The sequence below is a fragment of the Heterodontus francisci genome, chromosome 9 (assembly GCF_036365525.1).
Source record: "Heterodontus francisci isolate sHetFra1 chromosome 9, sHetFra1.hap1, whole genome shotgun sequence".
NCBI classification, from domain to species: domain Eukaryota; kingdom Metazoa; phylum Chordata; class Chondrichthyes; order Heterodontiformes; family Heterodontidae; genus Heterodontus; species Heterodontus francisci.
The window spans coordinates 88,312,431-88,330,108 of NC_090379.1; the positions used below are offsets into that span (position 1 = coordinate 88,312,431).

The 17,678-nt window shown below is 41.7% G+C and overlaps 1 protein-coding gene across 10 annotated transcripts in view; it reads right to left on the reverse strand.

Annotated features, from left to right (window-relative positions):
- LOC137373899 (gephyrin) overlaps positions 1-17,678 on the reverse strand; it is a 623,883-nt gene that overhangs the window by 93,537 nt on the left and 512,668 nt on the right. For 5 of the 10 annotated variants that reach the window (XM_068039448.1, XM_068039442.1, XM_068039444.1 and 2 more), the window contains one exon: positions 3,680-3,772. The exons of the other annotated variants lie outside the window; for them this stretch is intronic. In XM_068039448.1, the coding sequence (XP_067895549.1) occupies positions 3,680-3,772 (93 nt within the window). The remainder of the gene's footprint in view (positions 1-3,679; positions 3,773-17,678) is intronic. 10 annotated transcript variants of the gene reach the window in all.

Below are 17,678 nucleotides of genomic sequence, written 5' to 3' on the forward strand. Positions count from 1 at the left end.
ACACAGGCAGTACCCAGAATTGAACCCGGGTCGCTGGAGCTGTGAGGCTGCGGTGCTAACCACTGCGCCACTGTGCCGCCCTAAACCACTTGTGGGAATTGTATGCAGGCCCCCTAACAGTAACCACATGGTAGGACGGGGTCGTCTTCTTCTTTGGCCTCCTTGTCTCAAGAGGCAATGGGTAAGCGCCTGGAGGTGGTCAGTGGTTTGTGGAGCAGCGCCTGGAGTGGCTATAAAAGCCAATTCTAGAGTGACAGACTCTTCCACAGGTGCTGCAGATAAAATTGACTGTCGGGACTGTTACACAGTTGGCTCTCCCCTTGCGCTTCTGCCTTTTTTCCTGCCAACTGCTAAGTCTCTTCGACTCGCCACACTTTAGCCCCGCCTTTATGTCTGCCCGCCAGCTCTGGCGATCACTGGCAACTGACTCCCACAACTTGTGATCAATGTCACAGGACCTCATGTCGCGTTTGCAGACGTCTTAAAAGCGGAGACATGGAACGCCGGTGGGTCTGATACCAGTGGCGAGCTCGCTGTACAATGTGTCCTTGGGGATCCTGCCATCTTCCATGCGGCTCACGCGGCCAAGCCATCTCAAGCGCCGCTGGCTCAGTAGGGTGTATAAGCTGGGGATGTTGGCCGCCTCGAGGACTTCAGTGTTGGAGATACAGTCCTGCCACCTGATGCCAAGGATTCTCCGGAGGCAGCGAAGATGGAATGAATCGAGACGTCGCTCTTGGCTGACATACATTGTCCAGGCCTCGCTGCCGTAGAGCAAGGTACTGAGGACACAGGCTTGATACACTCGGACTTTTGTGTTCCGTGTCAGTGCACCATTTTCCCACACTCTCTTGGCCAGTCTGGACATAGCAGTGGAAGCCTTTCCCATGCGCTTGTTGATTTCTGCATCGAGAGACAGGTTACTGGTGATAGTTGAGCCTAGGTAGGTGAACTCTTGAACCACTTCCAGAGTGTGGTCGCCGATAATGATGGATGTAGCATTTCTGACGTCCTGTCCCATGATGTTCGTTTGCTTGAGGCTGATGGTTAGGCCAAATTCATTGCAGGCAGCCGCAAATCTATTGATGAGACTCTGCAGACACTCTTCCGTGTGAGATGTTAATGCAGCATCATCAGCAAAGAGGAGTTCCCTGATGAGGACTTTCCGTACTTTGGTCTTCGCTCTTAGACGGGCAAGGTTGAACAACCTGCCACCTGATCTTATGTGGAGGAAAATTCCTTCTTCTTAAGACTTGAACACATGTGAGAGCAGCAGGGAGAAGAAGATCCCAAACAGTGTGGGTGCGAGAACACAGCCCTGTTTCAAGCCACTCAGGATAGGAAAGGGGTCTGATGAGGCGCCGCTATGCTGAATTGTGCCTTTCATATTGTCATGGAATGAGGTGATGATACTTAGTAGCTTTGGTGGACATCTGATCTTTTCTAGTAGTCTGAAGAGACCACGTCTGCTGACATGGTCAAAGGCTTTGGTGAGATCAATGAAAGCAAGGTAGAGGGGCATCTGTTGTTCGCGGCATTTCTCCTGTAGCTGGTGAAGGGAGAACGGCATGTCAATGGTAGATCTCTCTGCTCGAAAGCCACACTGTACCTCAGGGTAGACACGCTCGGCCAGCTTCTGGAGCCTGTTTAAAGCGACTCGAGTGAAGACTTTCCTCACTATGCTGAGCATGGAGATTCCACGGTAGTTGTTGCAGTCACCGCGGTTACCTTTGTTCTTATAGAGGGTGATGATATTGGCATCGTGCATGTCCTGTGCTACTGTTCCCTCGTCCCAGCACAGGCAAAGCAGTTCGTAGAGTGCTGAGAGTATAGCAGGCTTGGCACTCTTGATTATTTCAGGGGTAATGCCGTCCTTTCCAGGGGCTTTTCCACAGGCTACACAATCGATGGCGTCACTGAGTTCCGATTTTGTTGGCTGTACGTCCAGCTCATTCATGACTGGCAGAGACTGAGCTGAATTGAGGGCGGTCTCAGTGACAACATTTTCCCTGGAGTACAGTTCTAGGTAGTGCTCCACCCAGCGGTCCATTTGCTTGCATTGGTCAGTGATTGTGTCCCCTGATTTAGATTTGAGGGGGGCGATCTTCTTGATGGTTGGCCCAAAAGCTCTCTTAATGCCATCATACATTCCTCTGATGTTTCCGGTGTCTGAGGCCAGCTGAATATGGCTGCATAGGTGTTGCCAGTAGTCATTAGCACAGCGCCTGGCTGTTCTTTGTGCAGCACTTCTGGCTGCTTTAAGTGCTACGGATGTTAACTCGCTGGGGGCTTTCTTGTAGTTCAACGTGGTAGGACGGGACATAAAGGAAGAAATAATGGGAGCTTGTCAGAAAGGTATGGCAATAATCATGGGGGTTTTAATCTACATATAGACTGGAAAAATGGGCAAAGGTAGACTAGATGAGTTCATACAATGTTTTTGGGATAGTTTCTTAAAACAGCACATTCTGGAGCCAACTAGAGCGCAGGCTATACTGCACCTGGTATTTTGCAATGAGATAGGGTTAATTAATGACCTCATGGTGAAGGTGCCCTTAGGCAGCAGCGATCATAATATGATTGAAGTTTGCATTCAGTTTGAGGGAGAGAAGAGTGGGTCTAAGACTAGTATTTCAAACTTAAATAAGGGCAATTATGAGGGCATGAAAGCAGAGCTAGCGAAAGTGAACTGGCAAAGTAGGTTAAGGGACAGGTCAATAGAGAGGCAGTGGAAGATATTTAAGAGGATATTTCAGAATACACTGAATAGATACATTCCAACGAGAAAGAAAAATTCCAAGGGGAGGACCCACCATCCGTGGTTAACTAAAAAAGTTAAAGATAGTATCAAACAGAGAAGGTTTACTAGACTAATACCTGGAATGGGCGGGTTGTCTTATGAAGAAAGATTGGACAGGCTAGGCTTATATCCGCTGGAATTTAGAAGAGTAAGAGGCGACTTGATTGAAACATATAAGATCCTGAGCGGTCTTGACAGGGTGGATGGGGAAAGGATGTTCCCCCTTGTGGGAACTAGGGGTCACTGTTAAAAATAAGGGATTGCCGATTTAAGACAGAGATGAGGAGAAATTTTTTCTCTCAGAGGATCGTGAGCCTTTGGAATTCTCTTCCTCAAAGGCAGTGGAAGCAGAGTCTTTGAATATTTTTAAGGCAGAGGTGGATAGATTCCTGATATGCAAGGGCGTGGAAGGCTATCGGGGTTAGGTGGAAATGTGGAGTAATCAGTTCAGTCATGAACTTACTGAATGGCGGAGCAGGCTCAAAGGGCCGAGTGGCCTACTCCTGCTCCTAATTCGTATGTTCTTATGTTCGTAAAGAAAAAGCATATAATTACGCAAAGATGGGTGGCAGGTCAGAAGATTGGACAGAATATATGAAGCAGCAAAGAATGACTAAAAGATTAATAAGGAGGGAAAAATTAGAGTATGAGAAAAAGCTAGCTAGAAATATAAAAAAAGATAGTAAGAATTTCTAGAGATACTTAAAAAAAGAGTTAACAAAGTCCTATAGAAAGTGAGTCTGGGGAATTAATAAGGGAAAATAAGAAGATGGCAGATGAATTGGACAGGTATTTTGCATCAGTCTTCACCATAGAGGATACAAGTAACATCCCAGAAATAGTTGTAAATTAGGAAATGGAAGGAAGGAAGGAACTCACGAAAATTACAATCACCAGGGAAGTAGTGCTGACCAAACTGCTGGAGCTGCAAGCTGACAAGTTCCCGGGTCCTGATGGACTTCATCCTAGGGTCTTAAAAGAAGTGACTAGTGAGATAGTTGATGTGTTAGTTTTAATTTTCCAAAATTCCCTAGATTTGGGGAAGGTTCCATTACATTGGAAAACAGCCAATGTAACTCCTTCATTTAAAAAGGGAGGGAGACAGAAAGCAGGAAACTACAGGCCACTTAACTTAACTTCTGTAATAGGGAAAGTATTAGAAGCTATTGTTAAGGACGTTATAGCAGGGCATTTAGAAAACTTCAAGGTAATCAGGCAGAGTCAACATGGTTTTGTGCAAGGGGAATCATGTTTAACCAATTTATTGGAGTTCTTTAAAGAAGTAACAGGTGCTGTGGATAAAGAGGGATTTACTGTACTTAGATTTACAGAAGGCATTTGATAAGGTGCCACATCAAAAATTATTGCAGAAAATAAAAGCTCATGGTGTAGGGGGTAACATTTTGGCATGGATAGAAGATTGACTAGCTAACAGGAAACAGAGAGTAGGCATAAATGGGTCATTTTCTGGTTGGCAAGATGTGACGAATGATGTACCGTCGGGGTCAGTGCTGGGGCCTCAACTTTTTACAATTTATATCAATGACTTGGATGAAGGGACCGAAGGTATGGTTGCTGAATTTGCTGATGTCACAAAGATAGGTAGGAAAGTAACTTGTGAAGAGGACATAAGGAGGCTACAAAGGGATATAGATCGGGTAAGTGAGTGGGCAAAGATCTGGCAAATGGAGTATAATGTGGGAAAATGTGAAATTGTCCGTTTTGGCAGGAAGAATAAAAAAAGCATATTATCCAAATTGTGAGAGATTGCAGAGGGATCTGGGTGTCCTAGTGCAGGAAAGCAAAAGGTTAGTATGCAGGTACAGCAAGTAATTAGGAAAGCTAATAGAATGTTATCATTTATTGCGAGGGAAATTGAATACAAAAGTAGGGAGGTTATGCTTCAATTACACAGGGCATTGCTGAGACCACATCTGCAGTACTGTGTACAGTATTGGTCTCTTTATTTAAGGAAGGATGTAAATGCATTGGAAGCAGTTCAGAAAAGGTTTACTAGACTAATACCTGGAATAGACGGGTTGTCTTATGAGGAAAGGTTGGACAGGCTAGACTTTTATCCGCTGGAGTTTAGAAGAGTAAGAGGTGACTTGATTGAAACATAAAAGATTCTGAGGGGTCTTGACAGGGTGGATGTGGAAAGGATGTTTCCTCTTTTGGGAGAATCTGGAAATAGGGGTCACTGTTTAAAAATAAGGGGTTGCCCATTTAAGACAAACGTGAGAAATGTTTTCTCTCAGAGGATCGTGAGTCTTTGGAAAACTCTTCCTCAAAAGGTGGCGAAAGCAGAGTCTTTGAATATTTTTAAAGCCAAGATAGATTGATTCTTGATAAGCAAGGGGGTGAAAGGATATTGGGGGTAGGTGGTAATGTGGAGTTGAGGTGACAATCAGATCAGCCATGATCTTACTGAATGGCGGGGCAGGCTTAAGGGGCCAAGTGGCCTACTCCAGCAATTAATTCGTATGTTTGTATCTTCATATATAGAGGCAACTGGAGAGAGTGCAGAGACAATTTTCAAGGATGATATCAGAAATGCTTGGGTATTTGTATATCAGGAAAGAATGAACAGGCTGGGTCCCTTTTGTCCTGAAAATAGAAAGGCTGAGGGGTGACCTAATAAAGGTCTTAGAAATTATGAAAGATTTTGATAGAGTGGATACAGAGGGAATGTTTTCTCTTGTGGGGAAGAGCATATCTAGAGGCCATAAATACAAGAGAGTCACCAAGAAATCCAATAGGGAATTCAGAAGAAACCTATTTACCCAAAGACCACTGTGGGCAGCACAGTGGCGAGCACCGCAGCCTCACAGCTCCAGAGACCCGGGTTCAATTCTGGGTATTGCCTGTGCGGAGTTTGCAAGTTCTCCCTGTGACCGCGTGGGTTATCGCCGGGTGCTCTGGTTCCCTCCCAACGCCAAAGACTTGCAGGTGATAGGTAAATTGCCCCTATTATTGGTAGGTGGTAGGGAATATGGGATTACTGTAGGGTTAGTATAAATGGGTGGTTCTTGGTCGGCACAGACTCGGTGGGCCGAAGGGCCTGTTTCAGTGCTGTATCTCTAAATAAAATAAAATAAATAAAGAGTGGTGAGAACCATAGAAAAGTTAGAGCACAGAAAGAGGCCATTCAGCCCACTGTGTTTGTGTGGCCAAAAAAACTAGCCGCCCAATCTAATCCCATAATCCAGCATCTGGTCCGTAGTCTTGCAGGTTACAACACTTCAGGCGCGGGTCCAGGTGCCTTTTAAGTGAGTTGAGGGTTTCTACCTCCACCACCGAAATGGGCAGTGAATTCCAGACACCCACCGCCCTCTGGGCAAAAAAGTTTTTCCTCATGTCCCCTCTAATCCTTCTAACAATCACCTTAAATCTATGTGCAACTTGCTACCACAGGGAGTGGTTAAAGCAAGTAGTATAGATGCATTTAAGGGGAAGCTAGACAAGCATATGAGGGAGGAGGGAATAGAGGTTTACAATGATAGATTTAGATGAGGAAAGATGGGAGAAGGCTCGAGTGGAGCATAAGTACTGGCATTGACTGGTTGGGCTGAATGTTCTGTGCTATATATTCTATGTAATCCTGTCTCATACACACTCCCCTGACTTCACCATCATGCAAGGCCTTGCCATCTCTGAGGTCCCTACCAATAACTAGACAATCCATAATTGCTTACTCATCTCCGTCACCATGCACATCTCCCTGCCAATCTCAAATCCCTTTACCTGAACCTGTTGCCCTGGAAAAATAACACTCTTCCGCTTTCTAACCAACACCATCCAGCTGACATGACAACAACCCCTTCATTGACTTGCTGAATCCCTTCCACGTTTCCACATTTGGCATCGTCACCAGATCATTCAGTCTTTCACTTAAGCCACTGCCACACTACTATATTCACTTTTGGAATTTCATATCTGAGGGGTGCAGCATAGGGCACATGTGATGTGTGCCTGAACTGCTCAATTTACTGTTAAAATCTGGCTTCACCTCAAGCAACCCTCGAGGACAAGAATAACCTGAATATCGTTTGTTCACCACAAACCACCTTATTTGCCCCTCTTTCCTTATCCCACTCTCAGCTCTGATGCCAGCTGAGGGATGGATCTCCAAAATGGAAAACCTTTACTTGGCTGCTGCACACTTCTGCTGCCCGTCATCTCCCTTATCCACATCCTTATCCTTGAATCCTTTTCTCTCCTATATCTCTCCAATTCTCATCAGACTATCTACTTCAGGAAATCTACCACCAGCTCCCTGAACCACCTTCCAATCGAACTCCTGATCACTCAACGATCTATCCTCAAACTACTGCTAATGGAAATTGCTACTTGATCTTGGAATGCAAAGGCATCTTTTCTTTTTATAGATATTGATGGATTTGATGTAAATTTTCAGCAGCTTCTCCTTTTATATCAGATCTCCAGCATTGGTGGGATTTTCATTTTCTTCTTTCATTTCTCTGGTTATGTGATAATGGCCATTACCTGCTAACAAGCATTAAAATACAGAAAAAGGTAGAGCATTCCGCAGTTATACATCAGCTTCAGGTATTGGGATTTCATTTTATTAACCACAATATGAAACAGACATATCTAGAAAGGCAGTTTCTTCAACCTTGCATTTTGACTTTAAAGCTGTCCTCGGGTTCCTGAGCTGATTTGTCCCAGGTTGATATAAATATCTGATAGTGTTATCAAGTACTTTTCCTCAGGAGAGGAAAAGTCAGCATTTTGTATCCAATCAAATTCAGAAGGCAATTTCAGAGAGGTTGCTCCTTACAATAGAAATTGAAGTATTAAGATTTCAAGAAATTTATTTATCGTCATTTTCATTCAATTCTAAATGTAACATTAATTTTCTTCAGTGGACTCAATCTATGCATGAAGCAGTTTGTGGTTCACATGGGATTTCTGCTTTTCAGTTGTGCTTTTGCTATCAAATTAAAAAATGCCAATGAGCTACTTCCCACTGAGCTTAAAGATTTTTGCTCAGTAATATTCAAACATTAAAATGATCCCAAAAATGTCAGGCAGAATGGTGACAGTGAAGCAGGGAACATTAAGAAGCCTTCTTATATCATTCATTAACTATTATGCTGCCGTGTATGGTCCAAATGTACATGTTTGATGAACAGAGACTTGAGCACCAGTCAATTGTTCCTTAGCCATTAAGCTGAGTGGTAATAGCCAATTTCGCAATGAACTAATCACAGTGTTTCAAATAAGGAAACCAGTTTATCTTATTTAAAATTTTACCATGAATGCTTAGTTCAGAACACTTTTTAAAAATAGCTCATCGAGGCATAGGAGAATAATTCATTTGGTTTATTTGAATTGTTTTGATTATGGTCTGCTGCCATAATTGATCCAGCAAGGCTTGTATAGCTCTCCTCTTCACCACACGTAGACTTAGCAAACGTAGGTGAAACTCTTTCCCAGGATGTTTGGATTCAGCTATGTGTAACTAAAATTTAAAACTGCTCTAAAAATCTGGTTGACTATCACTTTTCTGGTGTTGCTTCAAGATGCAGTACTATTAAAAGTTCCCTCAACTGAAAATCTAGAAATTAGTTAGGTTTGTGGCAATGTTCACTGTATTTCTGTTCAGTCACTCCAACTTGATATACCACCCTAATGCAGAGTTGGCTGTTGAACTCACAACTTGCTTAATTTCACAAAGTTGGTTGTTACGGTCAAGTGAGGAAGGTTTGAAGGGCTTTTCTCTTTTCCCTCTCCTTATTAGACCATAACAGGTTTAATTCTTTTTTAGAGTGGATGTACTGGCCAATTCAGTAGGTGTTTGATTACTTACTTACTATGATCATAACAAGAACCAACCAGACAGGTTTTCTTGAGTTAACAAAGAAAGAGGTTAACTTTATTGTATCTAAATTGAACTAATAAAATAATAAACAATGCGCCAACTTTCACTCTCACACATACACTACAGATTTACACAAACACAAATAGGTTACAGAGAGGGGAAAAGTAGATTGGTTGAGTTAGAGTCCATAAAAAAGATATACAGTCTGTGGAGTTTGGTGATTCGGCTGGCTTCTAGTTTGAAGAGATAGATGACTGGTTCGGTGAGTCTCTTGGAGATAGTGATGCGGATGATTTCCTCCAACAGGGTTTCTGATTGTAGCCAGAGTATGTACAGGTGGGATTTGAAACCATAGATTGGGAGGGGCTTGTTACACGACTGTAACTCAGTCATTCAAACATAGCAGTTTGCAGTATTTCTCTTCTTGCTAAAAGAAAGAGAACAAACAGTTCCCTTAAACTTCCTGGATCTTGGTTCTTGCTGGGGAATTTAGCAGACATTTCGTCTCTCTCCTCACAGTCCTTTGCAATGTAGGATACAGTATAGCGCACTAGGTGATCATCTTAAGTCGCTATCAAAGTCATTTTTTTAAATGTCTTTTTAAAAAATATACAAATTCAGATCTCCAGTCAGTGGATTAAAGAAAATTATCATTCAACAAAGCACATTGGTGTAACATGATCATCTGAGCCTGATGGTTTACCAATTTTAAAAAAATATGTCAGCATTAGTAAGAAACACTGAAGAATATTGAATGGGGATCGGTTCAAGTTTAACTAGAGGATAGCTAAGGGATGATGGAAATTTTTCTCAGTTTATGCAGAGCTAAGGAAACCATCCAAAACATGTGGTTTCTTGGCAGTGCCACAAGAACTCTGATGAGAGGTCATCAAACTGGAATATTAACTCTGTTTCTCTCTCCACAGATGCTGGCTGACCTTCTGAGTATTTCTAGTATTTTCTGTTTTTATTTCAGATTTTCAGCATCTGATGTATTTTGAATTTGTAAGAAATCACTTTGTCTGCAGTTTGAAGTCAATGCAGAGGAATCGTTTGGTAGAAGACAGAATCACGTCTGCTGGAGCTCTCAAAATAGCACTTGAGATGGCGACTGCTGCCACGCATATTAGTGATTTACAGGCCACAGTGTCCAACAGTTCCGGAGTCAACAGTGTCGCTCAACATGTTGGAGATGCAATAAAAACAATAATCATCCAGACCAATGTTTCAGTAAAAAGGTTAAGTGTTATAACTGCTCGGAATTGGGCTATTTAGGTAAGTGTTGTCAGAAGCCAGTAGGTCCTGGTAGTTTGGAGACAACGAGAAGAGAAGGCTCCAAATCATGTTGTCACACTGTGAAGGACCAACAGAAGCAAGGACAAAAATCCAGTGCCTGTTATGTTGATTCCGATGAAGAACCTAAGGAAGAAACTGCACCACAAGATCAGAGCACAGAATTACATTGATTCATCAAATCCTGCTCTTTATCTCTCAGCCAGGTCATCACGGCTTCCTTTCATGCTGGCCTTGGTGCTTCTACTTTCAGAAATGCTGTATGAACCATTCTGTTCAGGTTTCCCTACAGGCATGGTTGGACTTGCCCAGTCACTGTGGTAAATTTTCTCAATAGCACCCACAAGTTCAGATCAAGCTGTTTCAAAAGGAGAGCTGTGGATTAACCATTATTCACACTCATTTCCATAATGATCTTGTGGCCCACATTGTCCGCATTGAAGCACTCAATCCTAAACTGAGAGAAAATAGGAACATGATGTCTAGAGTAATAAAAGGCTGTTCATGCTGAAAAAAACCCAGTGAACAAAAACCTAACTGTTCCCTTTATCAGATGAGTTATAGTTGAATACCCTATGACCAAAAAAATAGGATTTTTGTCTTGGTAGGTATGAAGATATATTTTTTCTTTGGAAAAGCTATGGCAATTAAAAATAGAGGCTTTTCCTTCCTTAAGTTTGAAATGGTGGTTTGGAGGTGGCCCTTCAGTGAAAGTAGGGTGATTCTTTTGATCAATAATTGATTAAGACAAAGATTTTCTTGATTCATGAGTGATGGGGGAAAGTTTGCTTAAAATGCAAACAAATACTGCAAGGCGTCAGCAACTGAGAAAGGGCAAAATTAGTACTGTTATCTTGATATGGGATTTAATCAAACTTATCAGGCAATCCTATCTTCTGCGTTGGTCACTCTACAGTTCCTCTCTCACTGAGTGAATACATCAGAAAAGACTTCCAAATCTAAAACCTACATTACACACCTTCTCATGAAGGTGACCTCACAGAACTGAAAATCATTGTGGATGTGGAGCTTATTCAACTATTTATCATTGGACTACAGAAGACTTAACTTCTCAGAGGAAAGCAGTCAGAGCAATCAACTCTTCAATTATCCTAATATAAACTGGGATAATAGTGTAAAGGGCAGAAAGGGAGAAGAATTTCTGAAGTGTGTTCAAGAGAATGTTCTCGATCAGTATGTTTTCGGCCCAACGAGGAAGGAGACATCGATGGATCTGGTTCTGAAGAATGAGGTGGGTCAAATGGAACAAATATCAGTAGGAGAAAACTTAGGCAACAGTGATTATAGTATGAGATTTAGATTAGCTATGAAAAAAGATGAGGAGCCACATCTAGAGTAAAAATACTTCATTGGACAAGGGCCAACTTTAGGGTGCTGAGAACGGATCTAGCCTGGGTAAATTGAAATCAAAGATATGCAGGCAAAACTGTAATCGAGCAATGGGTGGCCTTTAAAGAGGAGATGGTTTGGGTGCAATCTACATACATTCCCCGAGGGGGAAAGGTAGGGCAACCAAAAACAGAGTTCCCTAGATAACGGAAGAGATAGGGAGTAAGATGAAGCAGAAAAAGGGGGCATATGACAGATGTCAGGTGGATAATATAAGTGAGAACCAGGTTGAATATAGAAAGTTCAGAAGGTAAGTGAAAAAGGAAAATAAGAGGGGCAAAGAGTGGGTGTGAGAAGAGCCTGGCAGTTAGCTAATAGAAAAGGGCAACCAAATGTCTTCTATAGGCATAGAAATAGAAGATGGGGTAGTAAGAAGAGGGATGTGGCAGATTAAACAACTTGATTGAGTTTTTTGATGAGGTAACACAGAGGATTGATGAGGGCAATGGAGTTGATTTAGTGTATATGGACTTCCAAAAGACGTTTGATAATGTGCCATGTAATAGGCTTGTCAGCAAAGTTGAAGCCCATGGAATAAAAGGGACAGTGGCAACATGGATACAAAGTTGGCTGAGTGACAGGAACAGAGAGTGGTGGTGAATGGTTGTTTTCTGGACTGGAGGAAGGTATATAGTGGTGCTCCCCGGGGGTCGGTACTAGGGCCACTTGGACTTGGTGCATTTCAAAATTTGCAGATGACACAAAACTTAGAAGTGTAGTGAGCAATAAGGATGATGATAAGATTTCAAGAGGACATAGGCAGGCTGATGGAATGGGCAGACGTATGACAGATCAAATTTAACGCAAAGAAGTGCCAAGTGATATTTTGGTAGGAATAATGAGGAGAAGAAATATAAAATAAAAGGCACAATTCTAAAACGGTGCAGGAACAGAGAGACCTGGGGATATATGTGCACAAATCATTGAAGACGGCAGGTCAAGTTGAGAAAGTGTTTTAAAAGGCATACAGGATCCAGGGCTTTATAAATGGAAGGATGGAGTACTAAAGCAAGGAGGTGAACCTTTAAAAAACAAAGGTTCGGCTTCTACTGGCGTATTGTGCCCAATTCAGGGAACTGCACTTTATAAAGGATGTCAAGGCCTTAGAGAGCGTGCACAAGAGATTTACTAGGATGGTTCCAGGGATGAGGGACTTCAGTTATGTGGATAGATTGGTAATTGTTCTCTTTCAAGTAGAGAAGGTTTAGAGGAGATTTGATAGAGATATCAAAATTATGAGGGGTCTAGACAGAGTCGATAGAGAGAATGTTTCCATTGGTGGAAGGGCTGAGAACCAGAGGACACCAATTTAAGGTGATTGGTAAAAGAGCCAAATGTGACATAAGTAAAATCTTTTTTATATAGCGAGTGGTTAGGATCTGGAATGCACAGCCTGAAAGGGTTGGCAAGGCAGATTCAATTGAGGTTTTCAAAAGGAAATTAGACAAGTGCATGAAGGGAAAAAAAATTGTAGGGCTAAGGGGAAAGGGAGGGGGAGAGGAAGTGGGACTAGCTGGATTGCTCTTGCAGAGAGCTGGCATGGGATCAACAGGCTGAATTGCCTCCTTCTGTGCTGTAAACATTCTATAATTCTACGATTGTATAACTGGTCTCAGACTTTAAATAACATACACCTAACAACATTACCGTGAGCTTATATACTGTCAAGTTCCTAAGTTTTGGTTTAGATTTAAATTTAAATAAAAAAATGTAGTAACTTTAGAAACATAGTAAAATAGGAGGAGTAGGCCATTCGGCCCTTCGAGCCTGCACCGCCATTCAATATCTGCTGATCATCCAAACTCAATATCCTGTTCCCGCTTTCTCCCCGTATCCCTTGATCCCTTAAGCCCTAAGAACTATATCTAACTCTTTCTTGAATATATTTAATGATTTTCTCAACTGCTTTCTGTGGTAGAGAATTCCACAGGTTCACCACCCTCTGGGTGAAGAAATCCCTCCTCATCACAGTCCTAAATGGCTTACCCCTTATCCTTAGACTGTGACCCCTGGTCTTGGATTCCCCCGCCATCAGGAACATCCTTCCTGCATCTAGTCTGTCCAGTCCTGTTAGAAATTTGTAGATTTCTATGAGATCCCCTCTCATTCTTCTAAACTCTAACGAATGCAAGCCTAATCGACCCAATCTCTCTTCATACGTCAGTCCTGCCATCCCAGGAATCAGTCTGGTGAACCTTCGCTGCACTCCCTCCATAGCAAGAACATCCTTCATCAGATAAGGAGACCAAAACTGCACACAATACTCCAGATGTGGTACCACCAAGGCCTTGTATAATTGCAGCAAGACATCCTTGCTCCTGTGGAGAGAGAAGCAGAGTTAACGTTTCAGGTCAGTGACCCTTCTGCAGACCTAGTTCTGCAGAAGGGTCATTGACCTGAAACATTAACTCTGCTTCTCTCTCCACAGATGCTGCCAGACCTGCTGAGTATTTCTAGCATTTCTTGTTTTTATTTCAGATTTACAGCATCTGCAGTATTTTGCTTTTATCCTTGCTCCTGTACTCGAATCCTCTCACTATGAAGGCCAACATACCATTTGCCTTTTTAACTGCCTGCTGCACCTGCATGCTTACTTTCAACGACTGGTACACAAGGACACCCAGGTCTCGCTGCATCTCCCCCTTTCCCAATCTATCACCATTCAGATAATAATCTGCCTTTCTGTTTTGGCTACCAAAGTGGATAACCTGACATTTATCCACATTATACTGCATCTGCCATGTATTTGCCCACTCACTCAACCTGTCCAAATCACACTGGAGCTTCTCTGCATCCTCCTCACAGCTCATACTCCCACCCAACTTTGTGTTGTCTGCAAACTTGGATATATTACATTTAATTCCCTCATCTACATCATTAATATATATTGTGAATAACTTGGGTCCTAGCACTGGTCCCTGCGGTACCCCACTAGTTACTGCCTGCCGCTCAGAAAAAGACCCATTTATTCCTACTCTTTGTTGCCTGTCTGCCAACCAGTTCTCTATCTATGTCAGTACCTTACCCCCAATCCCATGCGCTTTAATTTTGCATGCTAATCTCTTATGTGGGACCTTATCGAAAGCATTCTGAAAGTCCAAATACACCACATCCACTGGCTCCCCCTGATCAACTCTACTAGTTACATCGAAGAATTCTAGTAGATTTGTCAAGCATGATTTCCCTTTCGTAAATCCATGCTGAGTCTGCCCGCTTCTACCACTGTTCTCCAAGTGCTCTGCTATAAAATCTTTGATAATGGACTCTAGAATTTTCCCCACTACCGATGTCAGGCTGACTGGCCTATAATTCCCTGCTTTTTCTCTACCTCCCTTTTTAAATAATGGGGTTACATTACCTACCCTCCAATCTGTAGGAACTGTTCCAGAATCTATAGAATCTTGGAAGATGACCACCAATGCATCTACTATTTCTAGGGCCACTTCCTTAAGTACTCTGGGATGTAGATCATCAGGCCCGGGGGATTTATCGGCCTTCAATCCCATCAATTTCCACAACACCATTTCTCTACTAATACTGATTTCATACAGTTCCTCCTTCTCACTAAACCCTATGTCCCCCAACATTTCTGGGAGGTAATTTGTGTCCTCCTTTGTGAAGACAGAACCAAAGTATGTATTTAATTGGTCTGCCATTTCTTTATCCCCCATTATAAATTCCCGTTTCTGACTGTAAGGGACCCACATTTGTCTTCAATAATCTTTTTCTCTTCACATATCCATTGAAGTTTGTACAGTCAGTTTTTATGTTCTCTGCAAGCTTACTATCGTACTCTATTTTCCCCTTCTTAATCAATCCCTTTGTCCTCCTTTGCTGAGTTCTAAACTGCTCTCAATCTTCAGGTTTGGTGCTTGTTCTGGCCATTTTATATTTCTCCTCCTTGGATCAAATATTATCCCTAATTTCTTTTGTAAGCCACGGTTGAGCTAGCCTTCCTGTTTTACTTCTGTGCCAGACAGGAATGAACAATTGTTGTAATTCATTCATGCGCTCTCTAAATGCTAGCCATTGCCCATCCACTGTTAACCCTTTAAGTAACGTTCCCAAATCTATCATAGCCAACTCGCGCCTCATACCTTCATAGTTTCCTTTATCACCTAACAGTTGGATCCCAAGAACAGTAAGTGTAATGGAATGCCATGCAAACTGCAGTGCACAGTGTTTTGGAAAACAAAGGGCAATTGTATTTAAGACCATGAAGCCCACAATCACTCTCTGAAAGAGAATGATTTCAAAACTCTTGAACTGTAGCAATCAATATTTAATTGAACACAACAATAGTTTGATTTGTTTGGATCAATTTTTTAAACACATCTCTAGCAAACCACTTTAATGGAAAAATACAGAAAATCAGCATTAATTCATGTCAAAATTACCTTTCATGTTGCCCTTTTAAGATTCCTTAATACATTAATGAAGAATGACCTTCCTGACATTTTAATATGTTACAAAATAGTTCCAAACAATATTTAAAAACAATCAGCACATTAATGTGACCTATTAATTTTGCAGAGGTATTAAAATGTGTTAATGTCTGTGATTTATACACCACTATGTGGTATAATAATACCATTTCTGTTATCATTACAAAAATATCTAGCAACATAGCTATTTAGTCAGACGTTTCAACAGAACTACATCGTAATCAAAACAAAATGATTTCCCACCACACAGTTTTAAAGTCAATTTAAATGACAAATTGGACCAAAGCCTCTAGAAATCTCAAGAATCCATATGAACTCTGAATAATAAAACATTTATTTCTCTTTGTAATGGAGTAGAAGCACAGAGACTCATAGGTCACCTTATTAGAATCCATTAATTACTAAAGGATGAGTAATTGCCCATCTTCATGGGCCAGTTAGCACTCAAAAACAATAAGAAGGTGATTGGTAATATGATTAATGTACTGTGTACAGTATCATGCATAAATAGCTCAAAAGCTTTTGAAACCACCAGGGATCCTTTTTGCAATAAAATTATTTAAATTAAGGATCAAACAAGCAAAGCAATGAGGGGCAGCTCTTTCATGCCTTGAAAAACAATTGGGTTTGGAACTAATCCTTACATTTTCCTACAGATCAAATACTACATATTGTTATCAACCTCATTATTCAACTGTTATTTAATGGTAATTTTTTGCTGAAATGTTTTCCCGTGATAGGACACCAGATGTGACTGAGATAATTTCAAGACCTTCACCAATGGAACTCGGAGGTGCAGAAGAGTGGCTCCCACTGAGTTTCTCTCTGTTTCTGCATTCTTCATATAACGCTCAACACCCCACAGTGATATGGCTGATGTTAAAATCTTAACACATTTACAGTAATGCATCAAGTCTTTGTCTTTAAGATCACAAACACAGGACAATACTCAGTCTATTACAAATCAATTGACAATATTCTCCAACATTTCAAATACAGCAATTGAATTTTTTCTCCATTTGCCCCATGAAGATTTATCCTTGTGTAAATGGTAAAAATAGGACAAAGGGTTGCACTGTAGCTGCAAGTGTGTATTATCTACAGGATGCACTGCAGCAACTCACCAAGGCTTCAGAGGCAGCATTTCCCAAACCCTTGAGATCTACAATCACGAAGGACAAGGGCAGCAGATGCATGGGAACATCATCAATGGGAAGCTCCCTTCAAGTCCCACATCATCCTGTTTGGATGTATGTCTTCATTGTCATTACGTTGTTCTGGACAGGTGGGAAGTGGTGTGGGTGACTTCCACTTTTCACCTCTCAACTGGCCACAGGTAGTGTTTTAAAAATAGTGTTTTCATCCCAGAGTGTTTTTAGGGTCAAATAAATAGACAAATGATAGGTTTTCTCGTAGGTTACAAAAAAAAGAAATTTATTTGACACAATAACTGAAAACGTTCGCAACTTCACCCACTCTCGTATTTACACACATACGGAAAAAATAGAGTAGAGTAGTAGCATGCAGTTAGAGTCCAATTGTGGTAAAAGAGTTTGTTGTTTTATGAAAACCATCAGAATCTTTCAATGGTGCAGGCCTGCATGTTCTTTATCCTGGAAAGGATGAAGTGTTGCAGGCTTCTTGTGGTTAAACCTCAATCTGAAGTCGATGGTGGAAATTCTGGTTCACTTTTGCAGATGGGGAGTTGCAAAGTCACTTTGTAATTTCTCCACTGCAGTAGTTAAAAGATGTTGTCAGCAGGGCTCCTGCTTAGCTGGAACAGTCTCACAGCTGTTCTGGCTAGAAAAGACCTTCTCTGGCTGTTCCCCCTCTCTCTCTCTAGAGAGATACCTATTAAGGTAGAAACTTGTCAGGTTGGGGTGTC